Source organism: Fistularia commersonii, chromosome 23 (assembly GCF_037954325.1).
Source record: "Fistularia commersonii isolate RoL2024-O1a breed Wild chromosome 23, RoL_Fcom_v1.0, whole genome shotgun sequence".
Lineage (NCBI taxonomy): Eukaryota > Metazoa > Chordata > Actinopteri > Syngnathiformes > Fistulariidae > Fistularia > Fistularia commersonii.
In genome coordinates this window covers 13,030,637-13,045,445 of record NC_141306.1, presented here as the reverse complement: position 1 = coordinate 13,045,445, position 14,809 = coordinate 13,030,637, and the positions used below count along the sequence as shown (strand labels likewise).

Sequence of the window (14,809 nt, the reverse complement as noted above, 5' to 3'; positions counted from 1 at the left end):
AACCCAGAATTCCATTTTACTCATTGAGATTTATCTTCATTTTTTTTATACTGTCCTGTCTTTAAAACATGTCTTTTAATTTTTTTTTTAATACATTAAGCTTCTGATAGCATCTGATATTTCAGTCTAAATTTAAATATAGGGTGCTGAAATTCTGCTGAAAAAAACACCATAAATTAATACAAATTTAATTTATTTAAGGTGTAGATTAATTTAAATATTCTCTGTACAAAAGGGTTGGGCTTTTTTTTTTTTTTTATTCTACATACAAAAAAAATATATATATTATTTTCAACCAATACTTACAACACAGCTCCATGTAACTTTGTAAGGTAGGAAATTACCGGAATAATGAGAATGAGTAACAAAAGTGCTTCAGTTTGAAGTAGAAAGTAAATATTCATTGCAGCCAAAATATGCCATGAATTAAAAAAACATGATCATGTATTTTCAGAATAAGAGCAGCAGGTGTGGACTGAAGAATGGAGTCATATGTGACGTTTAATAAAGTGGAAAAATTGCAGAAAAATCACTCATTTGGTCCATTATTGAAAAAAATGAAATTCATTTTGATTCCTGTCCAACTTTGAAATTTGAAATGAAATCAGAAAAAGAAAATATATTTTTTTTTTTTTGGAGAAATTACAGGTGATTAGCGGAAAGTTAGAATGGGGCAGGTGATTGGCTGATGATTAGATCGGGGCAGGTGATTGGCTGTAGCTTAAATGGCAGCAGGTGATTGGTTGAAAGTTAGATGGTGGCAGGTGGTTGGCTGCCGGTTAGATGGAGGCAGGTGAATTGTTGAATGTTAGAAGGAGGAAGGTGATTGGCTGTGGGCAAGATGGGGACAAGCAATTGGCTGAAAGATAGATGGAGGCTTGTGATTGGCTGCGAGTAAGATGGAGGCAGGTGATTGGCTGAAAGTTTGAGGGAGGAAGGTGATTGGCCGCAGGTTAGATGGAGGCAGGTGAATTGCTGAAGTAAGAAGGAGGAAGGTGATTGGCTGCTGGTCAGATGGAGGCTTGTGATTGGCTGTGGGTTAGATGGAGGCAGGTGATTGGCTGAAAGTTAGAGAGAGGCAGGTGATTGGGTAAAAGTTAGAAGGAGGCAGGTGATTGGCTGTGGGGAAGATGGGGACAAGCAATTGGCAGAAAGTTAGATCGAGGCTTGTGATTGGCTGCGGGTTAGATGGAGGCAGGTGATTGGCTGCAGGTTAGATTAAGCAGGTGAATTGCTGAAAGTTAGAAGGAGGAAAGTGATTGGCTGCGGGTTAGATGGAGGCAGGTGATTGGGTAAAAGTTAGAAGGAGGCAGGTGATTGACTGTGTGGAAAATGGGGACAAGCAATTGGCAGAAAGTTAGATGGAGGCTTGTGATTGGCTCTGGGTTAGATGGAGGCAGGTGATTGGCTGAAAGTTAGAAGGAGGCAGGTGGTTGCCTGCGGGTTAGATGGAGGCAGGTGATTGGCTGCAGGTTAGATTAAGCAGGTGAATTGCTGAGAGTCAGATGGAGGCTTGTGATTGGCTGCGGGTTAGATGGAGGCAGGTGATTGGCTGTGACTCCTGAACGGACCAGGTCAAAGGAGAATGATGACAATAAAATCAGCCAATTGTTTCGTTTTTTATTTTGTTTATTTGTGTCTGCAACCATTAATCCAGGTCAGGTTGTAGGTAGTTAAATGGTTTCTGAACATAAAAAGTACAATCTAAAATAAAAAACATATACCTTATATCCTGTTAGCAGCAGTAATTTAACTTCTCTTCGTGTCCTCCAGCCTCTCCACAAAGTCTACTTCCTTCCATCGCTGTTTTTCCGCGGCGCTTACATTCTGAAGCGCCTCCGGCTCCGTCTGCATGGTTTCCCATTCCGTGGAGGTCGCACCCAAGGTCGGCCGCCGTCTGGGTTGAAAGCACCCGCTCGCTCCACGCCGTTATGAATGTTGCATCCCGGCGTGCGTGTCGGCCGCCCCGTCCCCTCATCTGTTCCCACCTTCCGCTTCAATCTGCGCGTACGCCGCACATATCCATTTCCTGTCCTGCCGCCTCCTATCCGTCAGGTCCCGGCTCAGGAAAGAGAAAATGGCATGTGCGTCCTAACAAAGACGTGGCGCCGCGATTGAATATTTTCCGAGGGGGCAGGCTTTCAGCCTAGGCGCCGCCGCAGATGTAAACCGGCCGGCCTTTCCTCCTAGCGGGACGGGTTTCATCTTTTTCTCATTTCCCGCTCCATTAGCCATCGCGGGCGTCCGTCCTCCACGCCGTCGCTCCGTCAACACGCAAACCAACAGGTGCCGCCCTTCTCTTACCGCTAATTTCCCCCCAGGATACACGCCGGCGCCAAATTGACAATCCTGGGATTCGTCCCTGTAACCTGGTTGTTCTTGCCCTCCCTCCGCAGTCAAACCCGACCCCCCGGAGCGCGTGACGGCGACCCCGTTGCGTAACAACGCCCGCCGCCTGGAGGTGTCCTGGCAGAGCCCCGCCACCTGGCCGGACATCGACAATTTCCCGCTGAAGTACTTCCTCCGGTACCGGCCGCTGATCCGGGAGCAGTGGCAGCATGTGAGTAGCGACCCGAGGGGACAAAGATCCTCTATTGCTGAGATGTGTTACTCTGCAAAAAAAAATACAGAAAATACCATATTAATCGCGGTCAGAGGAACTGATATTGCACGTAAGCGAAGTCCGGCTTCTTGGTCTGGAGAAGAGGCGGAGCTAAACAACTCAGGTTATGGGAAAAGCCGTTCGCCGTCTCAGTCACACCTGCGGACAATTCATCCTTCACCCTGGGAGGGAAGTTGGAGAACCTTGGTAGAACCCGTGGAGGAGAACGTGAGGAGCGTTGGATTCCTGAGAGACGTCTGAAGACCAGGCATCTGAACCGCTCCTTATCATGTCGCTGTCCTATAGCTGATTCGACAAACCCACAGCAAGATGAGATGAAAGAAGAAAGGAGGTGTGTGTGTGTGTGTGTGTGTGTGGTAAGGTATACAGGTTTAGCGATCCAACCTGCAGCTCTTTGATCGTCCATAATTGCCCCTCAGCCCTCGGTGTGTGTTACTGTCTCCGGCTATTTCTTGTGGGTTTGATTCCCCCCGCGGGCTCAGAGGGTGTGTATTCGTATGTGTGTGTGTGATAAAAGTATATGTAGGATATGCTGGGATGAAAGTGTGTGTGCCTGCCTTGGGGCTGTGATCACACACGTTTCTCCAAGGGCTGTTATTCCAAGAACTTGGGTTTCACACACCGGTCCTTCTACGCCCCCCCCAACTTGCACGTCACGTGCACGGAGGACGGCGTTCCCGCAGGATCGCTCCTTTGACCTCCGCTTCGTGAGTTCCCACGTCCGCGGAGCCGCTACGCAAACAGGAAGCAGCGGAGACGGACAGCCGAGCGCGTCGATAACCTGCCCACGTGCCCTTCGGCAACACAAATATTAACCTTTCTCACGTTAGCTCACTGATTTGAGTGTGTGTGTGTGTGTGTGTGTGATCTCACACACACACACACACAGGTGCGAATGAAAAGGTGTACGTGTCTGTACGCGGCTCCTGTGATTGGCGGCTGATCCCCACCGGCTAAGCCCCGCCTCCTCCCCCGATCGGCGCCGTGATACAGAACATACGCAGCGATGATTTTCAAACACCCGATTTGCATTTTTATTTTTTATTTTTTTGACGAAATACACGATATCCACATCTGCATTCGCTGATGTTGCCAATCACTAATATTTATTGATATCAGTGAGAAATCATCGCTTGACATGTAACATCACAAGGCCGGTTGTTGGAGTGTGTAGATGTGAGCGCAGCCAGAAAAGTGTGTGTGATTGCGCTTAGAGCGATTTTGCCGGCAGATGTTTTGTTTGTTCGTCAGCCGGCTGAGGTCGTTGAATCCCCGTTAGCTTAGCATGATGAAGCTAACCGGGCCCGATGAGCCCGGCAGGGCGGAGGAAACATCTTGAAATGCGTTTGGAGGTGGAGGGAAAGCGGCGGCGTGATGGCGCAGATCTTCAGAGGAAGCCATCCATCCTGCTCAGGAATGAAGGGATGACTAGCCCCGGCGCTCAGAGTGATGGAGAGTCGGGGACGGACCGACGAGGGGAAAAAAAAAAAAGTTCTGAAGCGGAGATGGATGGCGTGCATCGGAGGAGGAGAAAAATGTTAATGGTTTGCAGACTCGGGGAGGAAGAGGAGCGGCGGAGGAGGAAACGCTCAGACCTTCTCCTCTGAGTCTCCGCTGGCTGGAAATTTTCACCTTCGACATCTTTAAACACGCCTGTGTTTGTGTGTGTGTGTATTTATATTTCACCAAAAAAAATAATTATATTTACAGTAGTGCACACACACATGCACGCACACATGGAACTGCTTTAAAACTCGCAACTACATAAAAACACGCCTAAAACTGACCAATTTGAGGGACTTTTAGAGAATAAAGTGCAAAAAAAGGGGTTTATAAATAGTCTATTGGGATTAGGAACAGCTTATTATCAACATGTGATTCATTTTTTTTTGTTTTTTTATATTAAAGTAAAGGGATTGTAAGAAAATATCAGAAACTATAACGTTTTGAGGGTTGGTGTTTCGATTCCCAACGACGAACCCTCCAGTTGGTCTCGATAGTTTTGTAAGCGCCGAGCGCACATCTGTGTGTGAGTGTGTGTGAACAGGTGAATGTGATCCGATGTAAAAGGAATGAAGCGTAATATAAATGGAGACCATTTACGTGTTGGCTATAATCGTAAAATTCCGAAAATGACTTGAAAATCCCCTTGAAATCGTCCAGACCCCCCCCTCCCTCCCCATAAAAATCTAAGAAAATAAACCTTTAAAAAACTTTTTTTTTTTTTTTTCCTCTTGACATAAAAAAGCCCCGGATTTATAATTATATTTCTTCACCTCTTTATTTATTCCTTGAAGTCAGTCTGTTTCCAGTGTTATTTTTCCCACTTCGGTCAATTCATCAGACGTTACAGTGTAATTACAAGATTATAAGATGAAAAATGGCCGCGGGGAGCGAGAGACGTGACGGAGGAGGGAGCGGGAGGCGGAGGAGAGCGTGATTAAAGGTGCCGGGGAAAACGAGCCCGAGATAAACAGATGACAGGCGTGTGGGAGACGAGAAGAATGGAAGACGAGCCGTGGAGGGAGGGCTGGAAGACGGCCCGTCACAAGGTGTTCCATATTAACGGATGACAGATGAACGGATGACAGCGGCTTCTGGTTCACGTTAGGCCAGAGGAGCAGCCAGATGCTGGCAGGAAGTAAGAAAGCAGGAAGCAGGAAGTGGCGTCAGACTGTCAGAATAAAATGACCTCAAGGAGACTGAGGTTTTTTGTTTTTTTTGTCCAAATTAAAGCGCTGGGTTTATTCCATTTATTTTAGGTTAACGGGTTTAGCCTACATTGCTAACGTGCTAGCAACGACAAACTTTCAATTTATGTCTTTTGCGCAACACTTGTGGAAATTTGTTAAAATGTGCAGAATTTTATCCCATAAAAATACAAACCAATGAAGTTTACCGCTTTGCAAGAAATGAAGGATGAATTTTGAAAAAAAATATTACACAGAGAATCGCAGGGAGACACAACAAGACAGACCAAGGTGCAAGAAATAACCGTCCAAAAAAAAATAAAAAAAAAATTACCAAGTCACTTAATGATGGATAATATTACATTAAATTACATTACATTGCATTTGGCAGACGCTTTTTTCCAAAGCGACTTACAATAGAGGACATGGGGACTGCAAATACACTTGCAAATACACGATGCACAGGAAATATACAGTACAGTAAACTGGGGTTAGTGAGGGTTTTTTTTTTTTTTTTTTTGGACAGAGACACACAAACGTACACACACACACACACTTGCTGCCAACCTGATCTGGGGAATCAGCGCAGTAAAAAGTCCTGAAAGAGATAATGACAAAAGTCATCATGTAAACATGAAATATTTTGATATTTTAACCCTCATATTATGTTAAGGGTCAATTTGACCCATTTCACCCATTGACCCAATGGGTCAAATTAACCCTTAACATAATATGAGGGTTAAAATGAAAACATGCGCTCCACCCTCTCCCAGCTGAGGACCACAGACTCAGATTTGGAGTTGCGGCTGGAAATCAGTGTCTAATAAAACCGACAGAACAGAACTACCGTATTTTTCGGACTTCACGTCGCTCCGGATTATACGTCGCACCAGCCAAAAATGCATATAAAGAACGAAAAAAACAGACATAAGTCGCACTGGAGTATAAGTCGCATTTGGGGGGGGGGTTATTTAATAAAATACAACAAGAACAGACATGTCATTTAAAATTTTAATGACGAACAATTTAAAATAAAAATTGAATAGAGGCAACAACAGGCTGAACGATATGCTTACATTACATGACACAACTGAGAAAGTGCGTGGTATGTTAACATAACATACTAACAGTAATTCCGATAACTATAGCATAAATAACGTTATAAGAAGTTTACCAAAACCATCCGTGTCACTCCAAATACCCGGTAACTAAAATCCCGTGAAATCTTCATCCTCGGTGTCACTTCTCATCAACTCCGCAAACTCCGGAGGTAGAAAATGCGGCGCTTCCTCTTCTACGTCACTTCCGTCAGACTCTTCGTCACTTCCGGTTCCAACTATTCCAGCCTTTCTGAATCCTGCCAGAACGGTTTCGGTCGTCACCGAAGCCCATGCTTTTTCCATCCATTCGATAACGTCCATCAAAGTTGCACGGCGCATTCGTTCCTCTAGCTGTGGTCGCCTAGCTTTTAGCCCGTGATTGGCTTTTCAGTTAGAGTTACCTCCGCTTTTCGACAGTCTCTTACAAGCTTCTCGCGAACTCCAAACTTTCTCTCTGCAATTTTCGGCCGCATATTTTACTACTTGCAGCTTGTAATCAGCAAGATACAAGTTCCTTTTCGGTGCCGTTTTTGTTAAGTTCTTCGCTAATGTTGAAATTATGATCACAGGCCTATAGCGCCTTCTTGCGGTTCAATGTGAAAATAACTTGTGAAATTATATACCGGTACCGGTAATAATGTGTTAAAAATTTCACACATAAGTCGCTCCAGAGTATAAGTCGCACCCCCCACTAAACTATGAAAATAAACGCGACTTATAGTCCGGAAAATACGGTACATCGTCTGCAAAGAGGCGGAGATTCAGCCCAGAGGCCTCCAAACTGTCGGTTAATGTCGCTTTTCTTCGGTGATACCTGAAGAGCACGTTGAAAACACTTGCGTTGGCTCATTTGCTGGTCCGGAGGTTGCCAGGCGACATGGCCTCCATAGCTCCACAGCACTCACAAAAACCCACGCTGCACATCTGCGTACCAGTCAACGCTTAGTTGATCCTTCTCTTTCCCGTGACCTGTTTCCATGACCCGCTCACGCTCGCGTTCACGCACCCTTCGCCGGGACGACAACCCCAACTCTCACAGCAATTAAAGCAGCGGACCGGTAACTGTGATAAGAACAATTTCACATTGCTCAATATTCTCTCTGCGAAATGAAACTGCATCTGTTATGCTGTAATTGCCCTTTGGGGGATGGCGCTGAACTCCAGTCGACTGAGAACACACACACACACACGCGCGCGCACGCGCATCCACATGCACGCGGACGCCGGCGTTGACGTGCATGTAAATAAACAGAAACAGACTTTCGCATCCGCGGATCCGTGTTCCTCTAATTGCTGTGATTAATATGCATGTGAGAACGGTAGCACATCAGCGCTGTTACGTCAGCGCGCATTCGCCGGGCGCACAACCGGCGTGACATGCGAAACCCCTCCGGCTCATTTCTGACAGGTTTTGTTGAAACCTGCTTTCAGTCCGATTGATTTGATGATAAATAAATGGATGGATTGATTGACAGGTGACCGTAAACCCAATTGGAGCTTCTGATTGGCTCCAGGCCTAACCACCTCCCTCACATTATGATTTAAACCGTGTTCAAAATGTTACGCTCATAATCCAAGCGTCCAAAAATATCAGCAGGAACAGATCTTTACGTTTGATGCTTTTATTTTGAAAATTACACTTATATATCTCCTTATTTCATTTTGTATTACCTACCAAACTTCTCCATCCATCGGCAGCTTCGAAGAACGACGCCCTTTGTGTGTTTGCCAGAAGTCAGTGTTCTCCTGCAAGCACTTAAAAGGATCAATAGTGTGTGTGTGTGTGTGTGTGTGTGTGTGTTTGTGTTTATGTTTGCGTGTGTGTGTGTGCGCGCACCTGCTTCTCCTCATACTTTCATTCCAATGACACGCTTTATATTGTTTGTGTTTGTGCTTCGCTTGTTCGTTATCTGTCGCTCTCGCTCCATAATTATGTGTGTGTGTGTGTGTGCAAATATATATGTGTGTGTGTGTGTGTGGGAGCGCACGCCCCGGTTGCTTTCTGCGAGTGTCACGGCAAAGGAATATACGGAGTGACATTGAGAAAGAGGTTATTCAAGCTAATCTGACGCCGGCGTCATGAAAGCTAAGCAGTCCTTGTTCCTCTCTTTCATTTTCATATTCCTCTTCTCCTCCCTTCGCCCCCGCAGGAGCCAGCCCTCCTCCTCCCTCGCTCCGCTCCACCTACTAATCTACCCCTAACATTTTTATCTCCCCCTGCCATCCACGGTTTGCACCATCACCCTCTCGTCCGTCCATCCATCTATGCATTAAGCTCCATATCTAACCATCCGTCCCTCAAGCCATCCATTTGTATCTGCGGCTGCAGATGATGAATGTTTAGACCTTGTTTGGGGAAAAAACATCCTATCTAAAGGACACTGCAAGAGACAGATCATTTATCACGTGCGCACACACACACACACACACACACACACACTCAGATACACAAAACCACGTGATTATTCCAATACACGAGCCATTACAGTACCTTTCTGTTTAAACTGATGTTGAATTTTTGTTATTTAACTCTTTCAATTTTGTTTAACACACGCACGCGTACACACACACGCACACACACACACACACACACACAACAGTTTTTTATCCATACGTTACAAAAAAGTACAATTTGAACCTTTATATAGCATTTGTTTAATGTATAAAGATGGATAGTTTAATTTTTATTGATTCCTGAATCAACATGTTAATCGTTGCATTGTCTCACACACACTCAAGCACACTCACACACACACTCACACACACACACACACACACACACACACACACACTCAGATACACAAAACCACGTGATTATTCCAATACACGAGTCATTACAGTTCCTTTCTGTTTAAACTGATGTTGAATTTTTGTTATTTAACTCTTTCAATTTTGTTTAACACACGCACGCGTACACACACACACGCACACACACACACACACACACACACACACACGCACACACAACAGGTTTTTTATCCATGTCACAAAAAAGTACAATTTGAACCTTTATATGGCATCTGTTTAATGTATAAAGATGAATAGATTCATTTTTATTGATTCCTGAATCAACATGTTAATTGTTGCATTGTCTCACACACACACTCACACACACACACTCACACACACACACACACTATCACACACACACACACCCTTGAGACTTCTTCTATACATGAGAGTCATTATAGAACCTTGCTGTCTAAACTAATGTTGAATTGTTGGTATTTTTGGTATTTAGCTCTTTGGTTAAGCGCGCACACACACACATACACACACACACACACTCTGTGGTCAAGGACTTCCTTGGAATGACAGTCAAAGATCACCTCATCTTCATCCACAGGCCAGGATTTCAACTCACACCAACCAGATTCCTGCGTAACAAAGCTAAAAGTAGCTAAAAGTTGGACTTTAAAGATTTATTTCAAACACATTTGAGTTTTTATCATTATAGTAGTAAGACTTCTATTTCTAGTGATAGTATTAATTGTAGTAGTAATTGTATTCATGGAATGTTGGAATCTTATGCCAAAAAAACAATCCCATTATTTCCTGTTCATTCATTCATTCATTCATTCATCCATTCATTCATCCATCCATTCATTCATTCATTCATTCATTCGGTCATTTACATTCTTGAAAGTGTGTATCAGCTTGTCCTTTTCAGCTTTTTGTTTTTTGTTTGACATGTGATGATGACGTCGCCGTTGCCGTCCCCATTATTTTTCGTGTTGTCAGTCTTGTGGTTATTGCCGACATATTTACTGTCGATGTCATCGCCATTGTTGTTATTGTCTGCTCGTCATTGTCATTGTCACTGTTGCCATCTGTGTCATAGTTTTCTTTGTTGTCACGGCCATTGTTGTTGTCAGCGTTCCCCTTGGTGCCATTGTCACCGTTGTTTTTAGATTTGTTGACATCGTCATGGTTGCTGTTGTCGTTGTCTAAGTTGTCACTGTTGCCAGGGTTGTTTTGTCAGCTACATTGTTGTCGTGTTCACTGACTTTGTTGTCGCTGTCCCCATTGTTGTTATTGCTGTTGTTATTGTCCTTGTTATTGTACTTGTTATCGCATCCTGTAGTCATAGCTGTTGTTGCTATCATTGTTGCGTTGACACTGCAGTTGAAGGGATTGTTGTCATTGTCTTTGTTGCATTGTTGCGGCCGCTGTTGTTGTCATCATCTACATAGTTGCTGTCGCCATTGTCGTTGTCTCAATTATTGTCTTTGTCATTGTAAGTTGTTGTCATCATTCTTGTTGTTGCCTTTGTCTTTATGTTTGTCGTTGTTGTCTTTGCTGTTGTTTTTGTCTGTGCCATTGTTGTTGTTGTTGATCACTTTCTTTGTTGCTGTCATGGTCATTTTTGCTGTCATTGTTCCCGTTGCCATTGTCATCATCGTTGACATCGACACTGTCATTGTAGCTGTTCTTTTTGTTGTCTTTGTCGTTGTTTTTGCCATTTTGTTGTCGTTGTTGTCTTCGTTGTCACCATTGTTGTTGTTGTCATCGTCGTTGTCAACGTTATTGTTGTTGTCGTTCTGATTATTGTGGTTGTCATTGTTCCTGTTGTCGCCATTGTCACTGTAACCATCATCGTTGTTTTTTGATTTGTTGACATCGCCATGGTTGCTGTTGTCGTTGTCTAAGTTGTCACTCTTGCCAGGGTTGTTTTGTCACCCACATTGTTGTCGTGTTCACTGACTTTGTTGTCGCTGTCTCCACTGTTGTTGTTATTGCTGTTGTCATTGTCTTTGCTAATGTAAGCAAACTACTTGTTGTCATTGACACAAGTAGTTGAAGGCATTATTGTTGTTGTCTTTGTTGCATTGTTGCGGCTGCAGTTGTTGTCATCATCTACATAGTTGTTGTCGCTATTGCTGTTGTCCCAATTATTGTCTTTGTCACAGTTGTCATCATTCTTGTTGTTGCCTTTGTCTTTGACTATGTTGTCGACACTGTTATTATGTTTGTCGTTGTTGTCTTTGCTGTTGTTGTTTTCGTCTGCGCCATCGTTGTTGTTGATCACTTTCTTTGTTGCTGTCATGGTCATTTTTGCTGTCAGTGCCCCCGTTGCCATTGTCATCATTGTTGACATCGACCCTGTCATTGTAATTGTCCTTTTTGTTGTCTTTGTCTTTGTCATTGTTTTTGACATTTTGTTGTCGTTGTTGTCTTCGTCGTCACCATTGTAATTGTCATTGTTGTTGTCACCGTTATTGTTGTTCTGATTATCGTCGTTGTCATTGTTCCTGTTGTCGCCATTGTCACTGTAACCATTATTGTTGTTTTTGTCAACACAGTCATCATTGATGTTTGTTTTGTTGTCTTTGTCTTTGTCTTTTTTTTTTGCTGTTGACTGTTGTTGCTTTTGTTGCTGTTGTTGGCATTGTTGTTGTCGTTGTCATTTCAAGCATCCGGATGTTCGTCTTTCCAACTGCTGAATTTTTCTTTTTCTTTTATATTTTTTCTTTTTCTTATCTTTTAGCGCGAGTGTGTGAGTGTGTGTAAACAGTTTAAAAGGTATATAATTATGTCATATAATAATAATAACACGTGTCGAAGTGGGCAGGTCTTGCAGGTCCTGGAAGACACATAAATCCATTGCTCCACTATATTTCATTCCACGTTGACATTCCCTGACATTTACCTTAAAATGAGAAAAGCAGCAGAATCATCTCCAGTTGTTCAAACGAAAAACCCCGAGGGAGCTGAGAGAAGTGTTCAGGTGTGTGTCTGAGGAGGGTGTGTGTGTGTGTGTGTGTGTGGGTGTGTTTGTGAGAGGGGCCGCTGTTTTTTGGTGGAGTTGTTACATAAGACGGAGTTTGAATGCTGATTAAAATCTTATCTTTCACACCTCGTACGTATTTGACATTTCTGACAATGTCTGCAAAAAAAAAAAAAAAAAAAAGCAGAGGAAAGCAGTCGACTCCTCGGTTCCGTCACAACTCGCTCCCTCCCTCCTTTTTATTCCCTCCTTTTCGGGGAGCTTAAGGTCTAGTGTTGGATTCTGATTGGCCGGCGGGGTTAGCCTCCTCTTACTGTAATTGCTGCCATGGTGATTTGGGGCTTCAAAGAGAGAAATACTATCTAAGAAATTTCCCCTGGACCTGCCCTCACTGTGCGTGTGTGTGTGTGCTCGTGTGTGTGTGTGTGTGTGTGTGTGTGTGCTTATTTTTGAGGGTAAATGCGTGCGAGTGTGTGTGCACGCCCAAATGGGAGGAGAGTGTGTTGGAAAAATGGGAGCTGTCAGTCATCCTAATGAGACCGGCCTTCTTGGTGAAAACGCACACACACACACACACACACACACACACACACACACACACACTCACTGAACGGCATCGGGCCAGTGGAAGTGCCATATAATTGGGTTTCCTTTCCAGGACAACAGACATGTTCGCTGGATTAAATCTGACCACCGACGCCACTTTTCTATCTCTTCCTCCATCTTTCTCTCTCTTCTTTTCCATCCCTCTGTTTTCCTTTGTCTTCCTGCTCCTCCCGTCATCTCAGCATCCACCTGACCTTTGACCCCCGCTTGCCTTCCCTGTCCCGTAACCTGCATCCAAGGCTGCCGCCGTTTCCCTCCCGGACACACCTTTTTATTCAAAGGTCTTTACTGTAACAAAGGGTGGAGGGGGGGCTCGTGCATGCGAATGTGCACGTGCACGAGCGCAGGAGGCACCTCATCGTCTCCTCTCCCTCTGTTCTCTCCATTCCCTCCATCCACGCCGATTTTTATCGTCACCATCTGCAGGACTGCAGTGCATTATTTATCCTCTCTGTTTAACCCTTTGCGACCCGAATCCCCAAACAAGGACATTCTAGTTCTGAGTCTCTGCAAAGCCTCCGAGAGAAAAGCGGATCAATTTAAGAAACTTTGATAAAGAACCCATTTGAGGAGAGTAAGACACACTCAGGTGACACCATTGACACCATCGAGTTGGAGAAGATAAACACTTTGATGGGTTTGCAGTGTCTTGTTTACGTTACAATAGCACCATCATACAGAATTTCTGCGTGCCCGTCATTTTTAAACTCTTAACCGAAACCCAATGCAAATTTAATCCTTCTTAATAATTTAATTTAATTTAATTTAATTTAATTTAATCTAATTTGAATGAATTTAATTTAATTTGATTTGATTTGATTTAATTTAATTTAATTTAATTTAATTTGATTTGATTTAATTTAATTTAATTTAATTTAATTTAATTTAATTTAATCTAATTTAATTTGATTTGATTTGATTTGATTTAATTTTATTTGATTTAATTTGTTTCATTTTGTAAAAACTTTTCAAAAATATGTTGTTTCACTTCAGTATAAATCTCAAGCAAAATATAGCTATATAAAACCAATCAGGATATAAAGTCAGCCTGAGATGGTTTGGAAATGGGCAGAGGAGAGATGATGAGGATCTGGGTAGAAGGTTGGAGGTTGGAGCTGCCAAGCAGGAGGTCTGGACATACATATAATTTTTTTTTTTTTTCATTAATGCTCCCCATGCATGTTTTCTACGCATGTGTTCCCACACACACAGATAGAGATCCTCCGAACCAGACCTCTCCCTGCCGATATGCTGGCCAGATTTTAAAATTTCCAAAAGTCACATTAGTGAACTTTCGGTCAAGGGCATGAATCAGTCACCGCAGAAAATCAGCATGTGTGCATCCGTGTGTGTGAGTGTGTGTGTGTGTATGTGTGTGTGTGTGCATTAGCTGCCCGGTCCGGGTCAAGCTCTGCCCCCTTTTACAAACGTCACCCTGGATCGGCTCCAGCTTGGACCCTCAGTATGGATAATAAATTAATGACTGATGAATAAGTGATTTGTTTGTCTCACCACGTGGAAAAGCTTTCTATGCAACACACACACGAACTCAAGCAAACACACACACACATACACACTGTAGTCAAACTGACTGATCTGTGTTTTGCAGCCTTGGAAAGCAACTCTAAAATCCATTTTCTCCCTCATCTATCTCCCCCTTCTTCTCCCCCACGCCCCCGTTGTCATACCCCTTTTCCACCTCCACCCTTCTCCAACCTTCTCCGCCCTCCCAGTACCTTCTTCTAAGAGCCACTTGGCAACACACCGATACATTCATCTCTCTGGCAATGTTTATCGGCAAGCTGTTTACTCCTTATACACCTCTATGTACACACACGTGTCTTCACACACAGGTATAGAGATTCCTGCTTTCACAAATGCACACAAACGCATTCCAACCTGGCAAAAAAACTGCAATAAGGTATTTACTTTTACTTACTTACTTATTACTAAGGTATTCCCTATCTTTAACCTAAAAAAAAAATAATAAAAAAAAAAACTGCAATACTTCATTTCACTGTGCAATATTCAGAACTGTGCAATATTTAATTTCATAACAGCA

General features: G+C 43.4%; 1 protein-coding gene across 1 annotated transcript in view; it reads left to right on the top strand.

The window, feature by feature from the left end:
- cntfr (ciliary neurotrophic factor receptor) overlaps positions 1-14,809 on the top strand; it is a 230,864-nt gene that overhangs the window by 195,619 nt on the left and 20,436 nt on the right. The window contains exon 7 of the mRNA XM_086171003.1: positions 2,397-2,560. Within this exon, the coding sequence (XP_086027129.1) occupies positions 2,397-2,560 (164 nt within the window). The remainder of the gene's footprint in view (positions 1-2,396; positions 2,561-14,809) is intronic.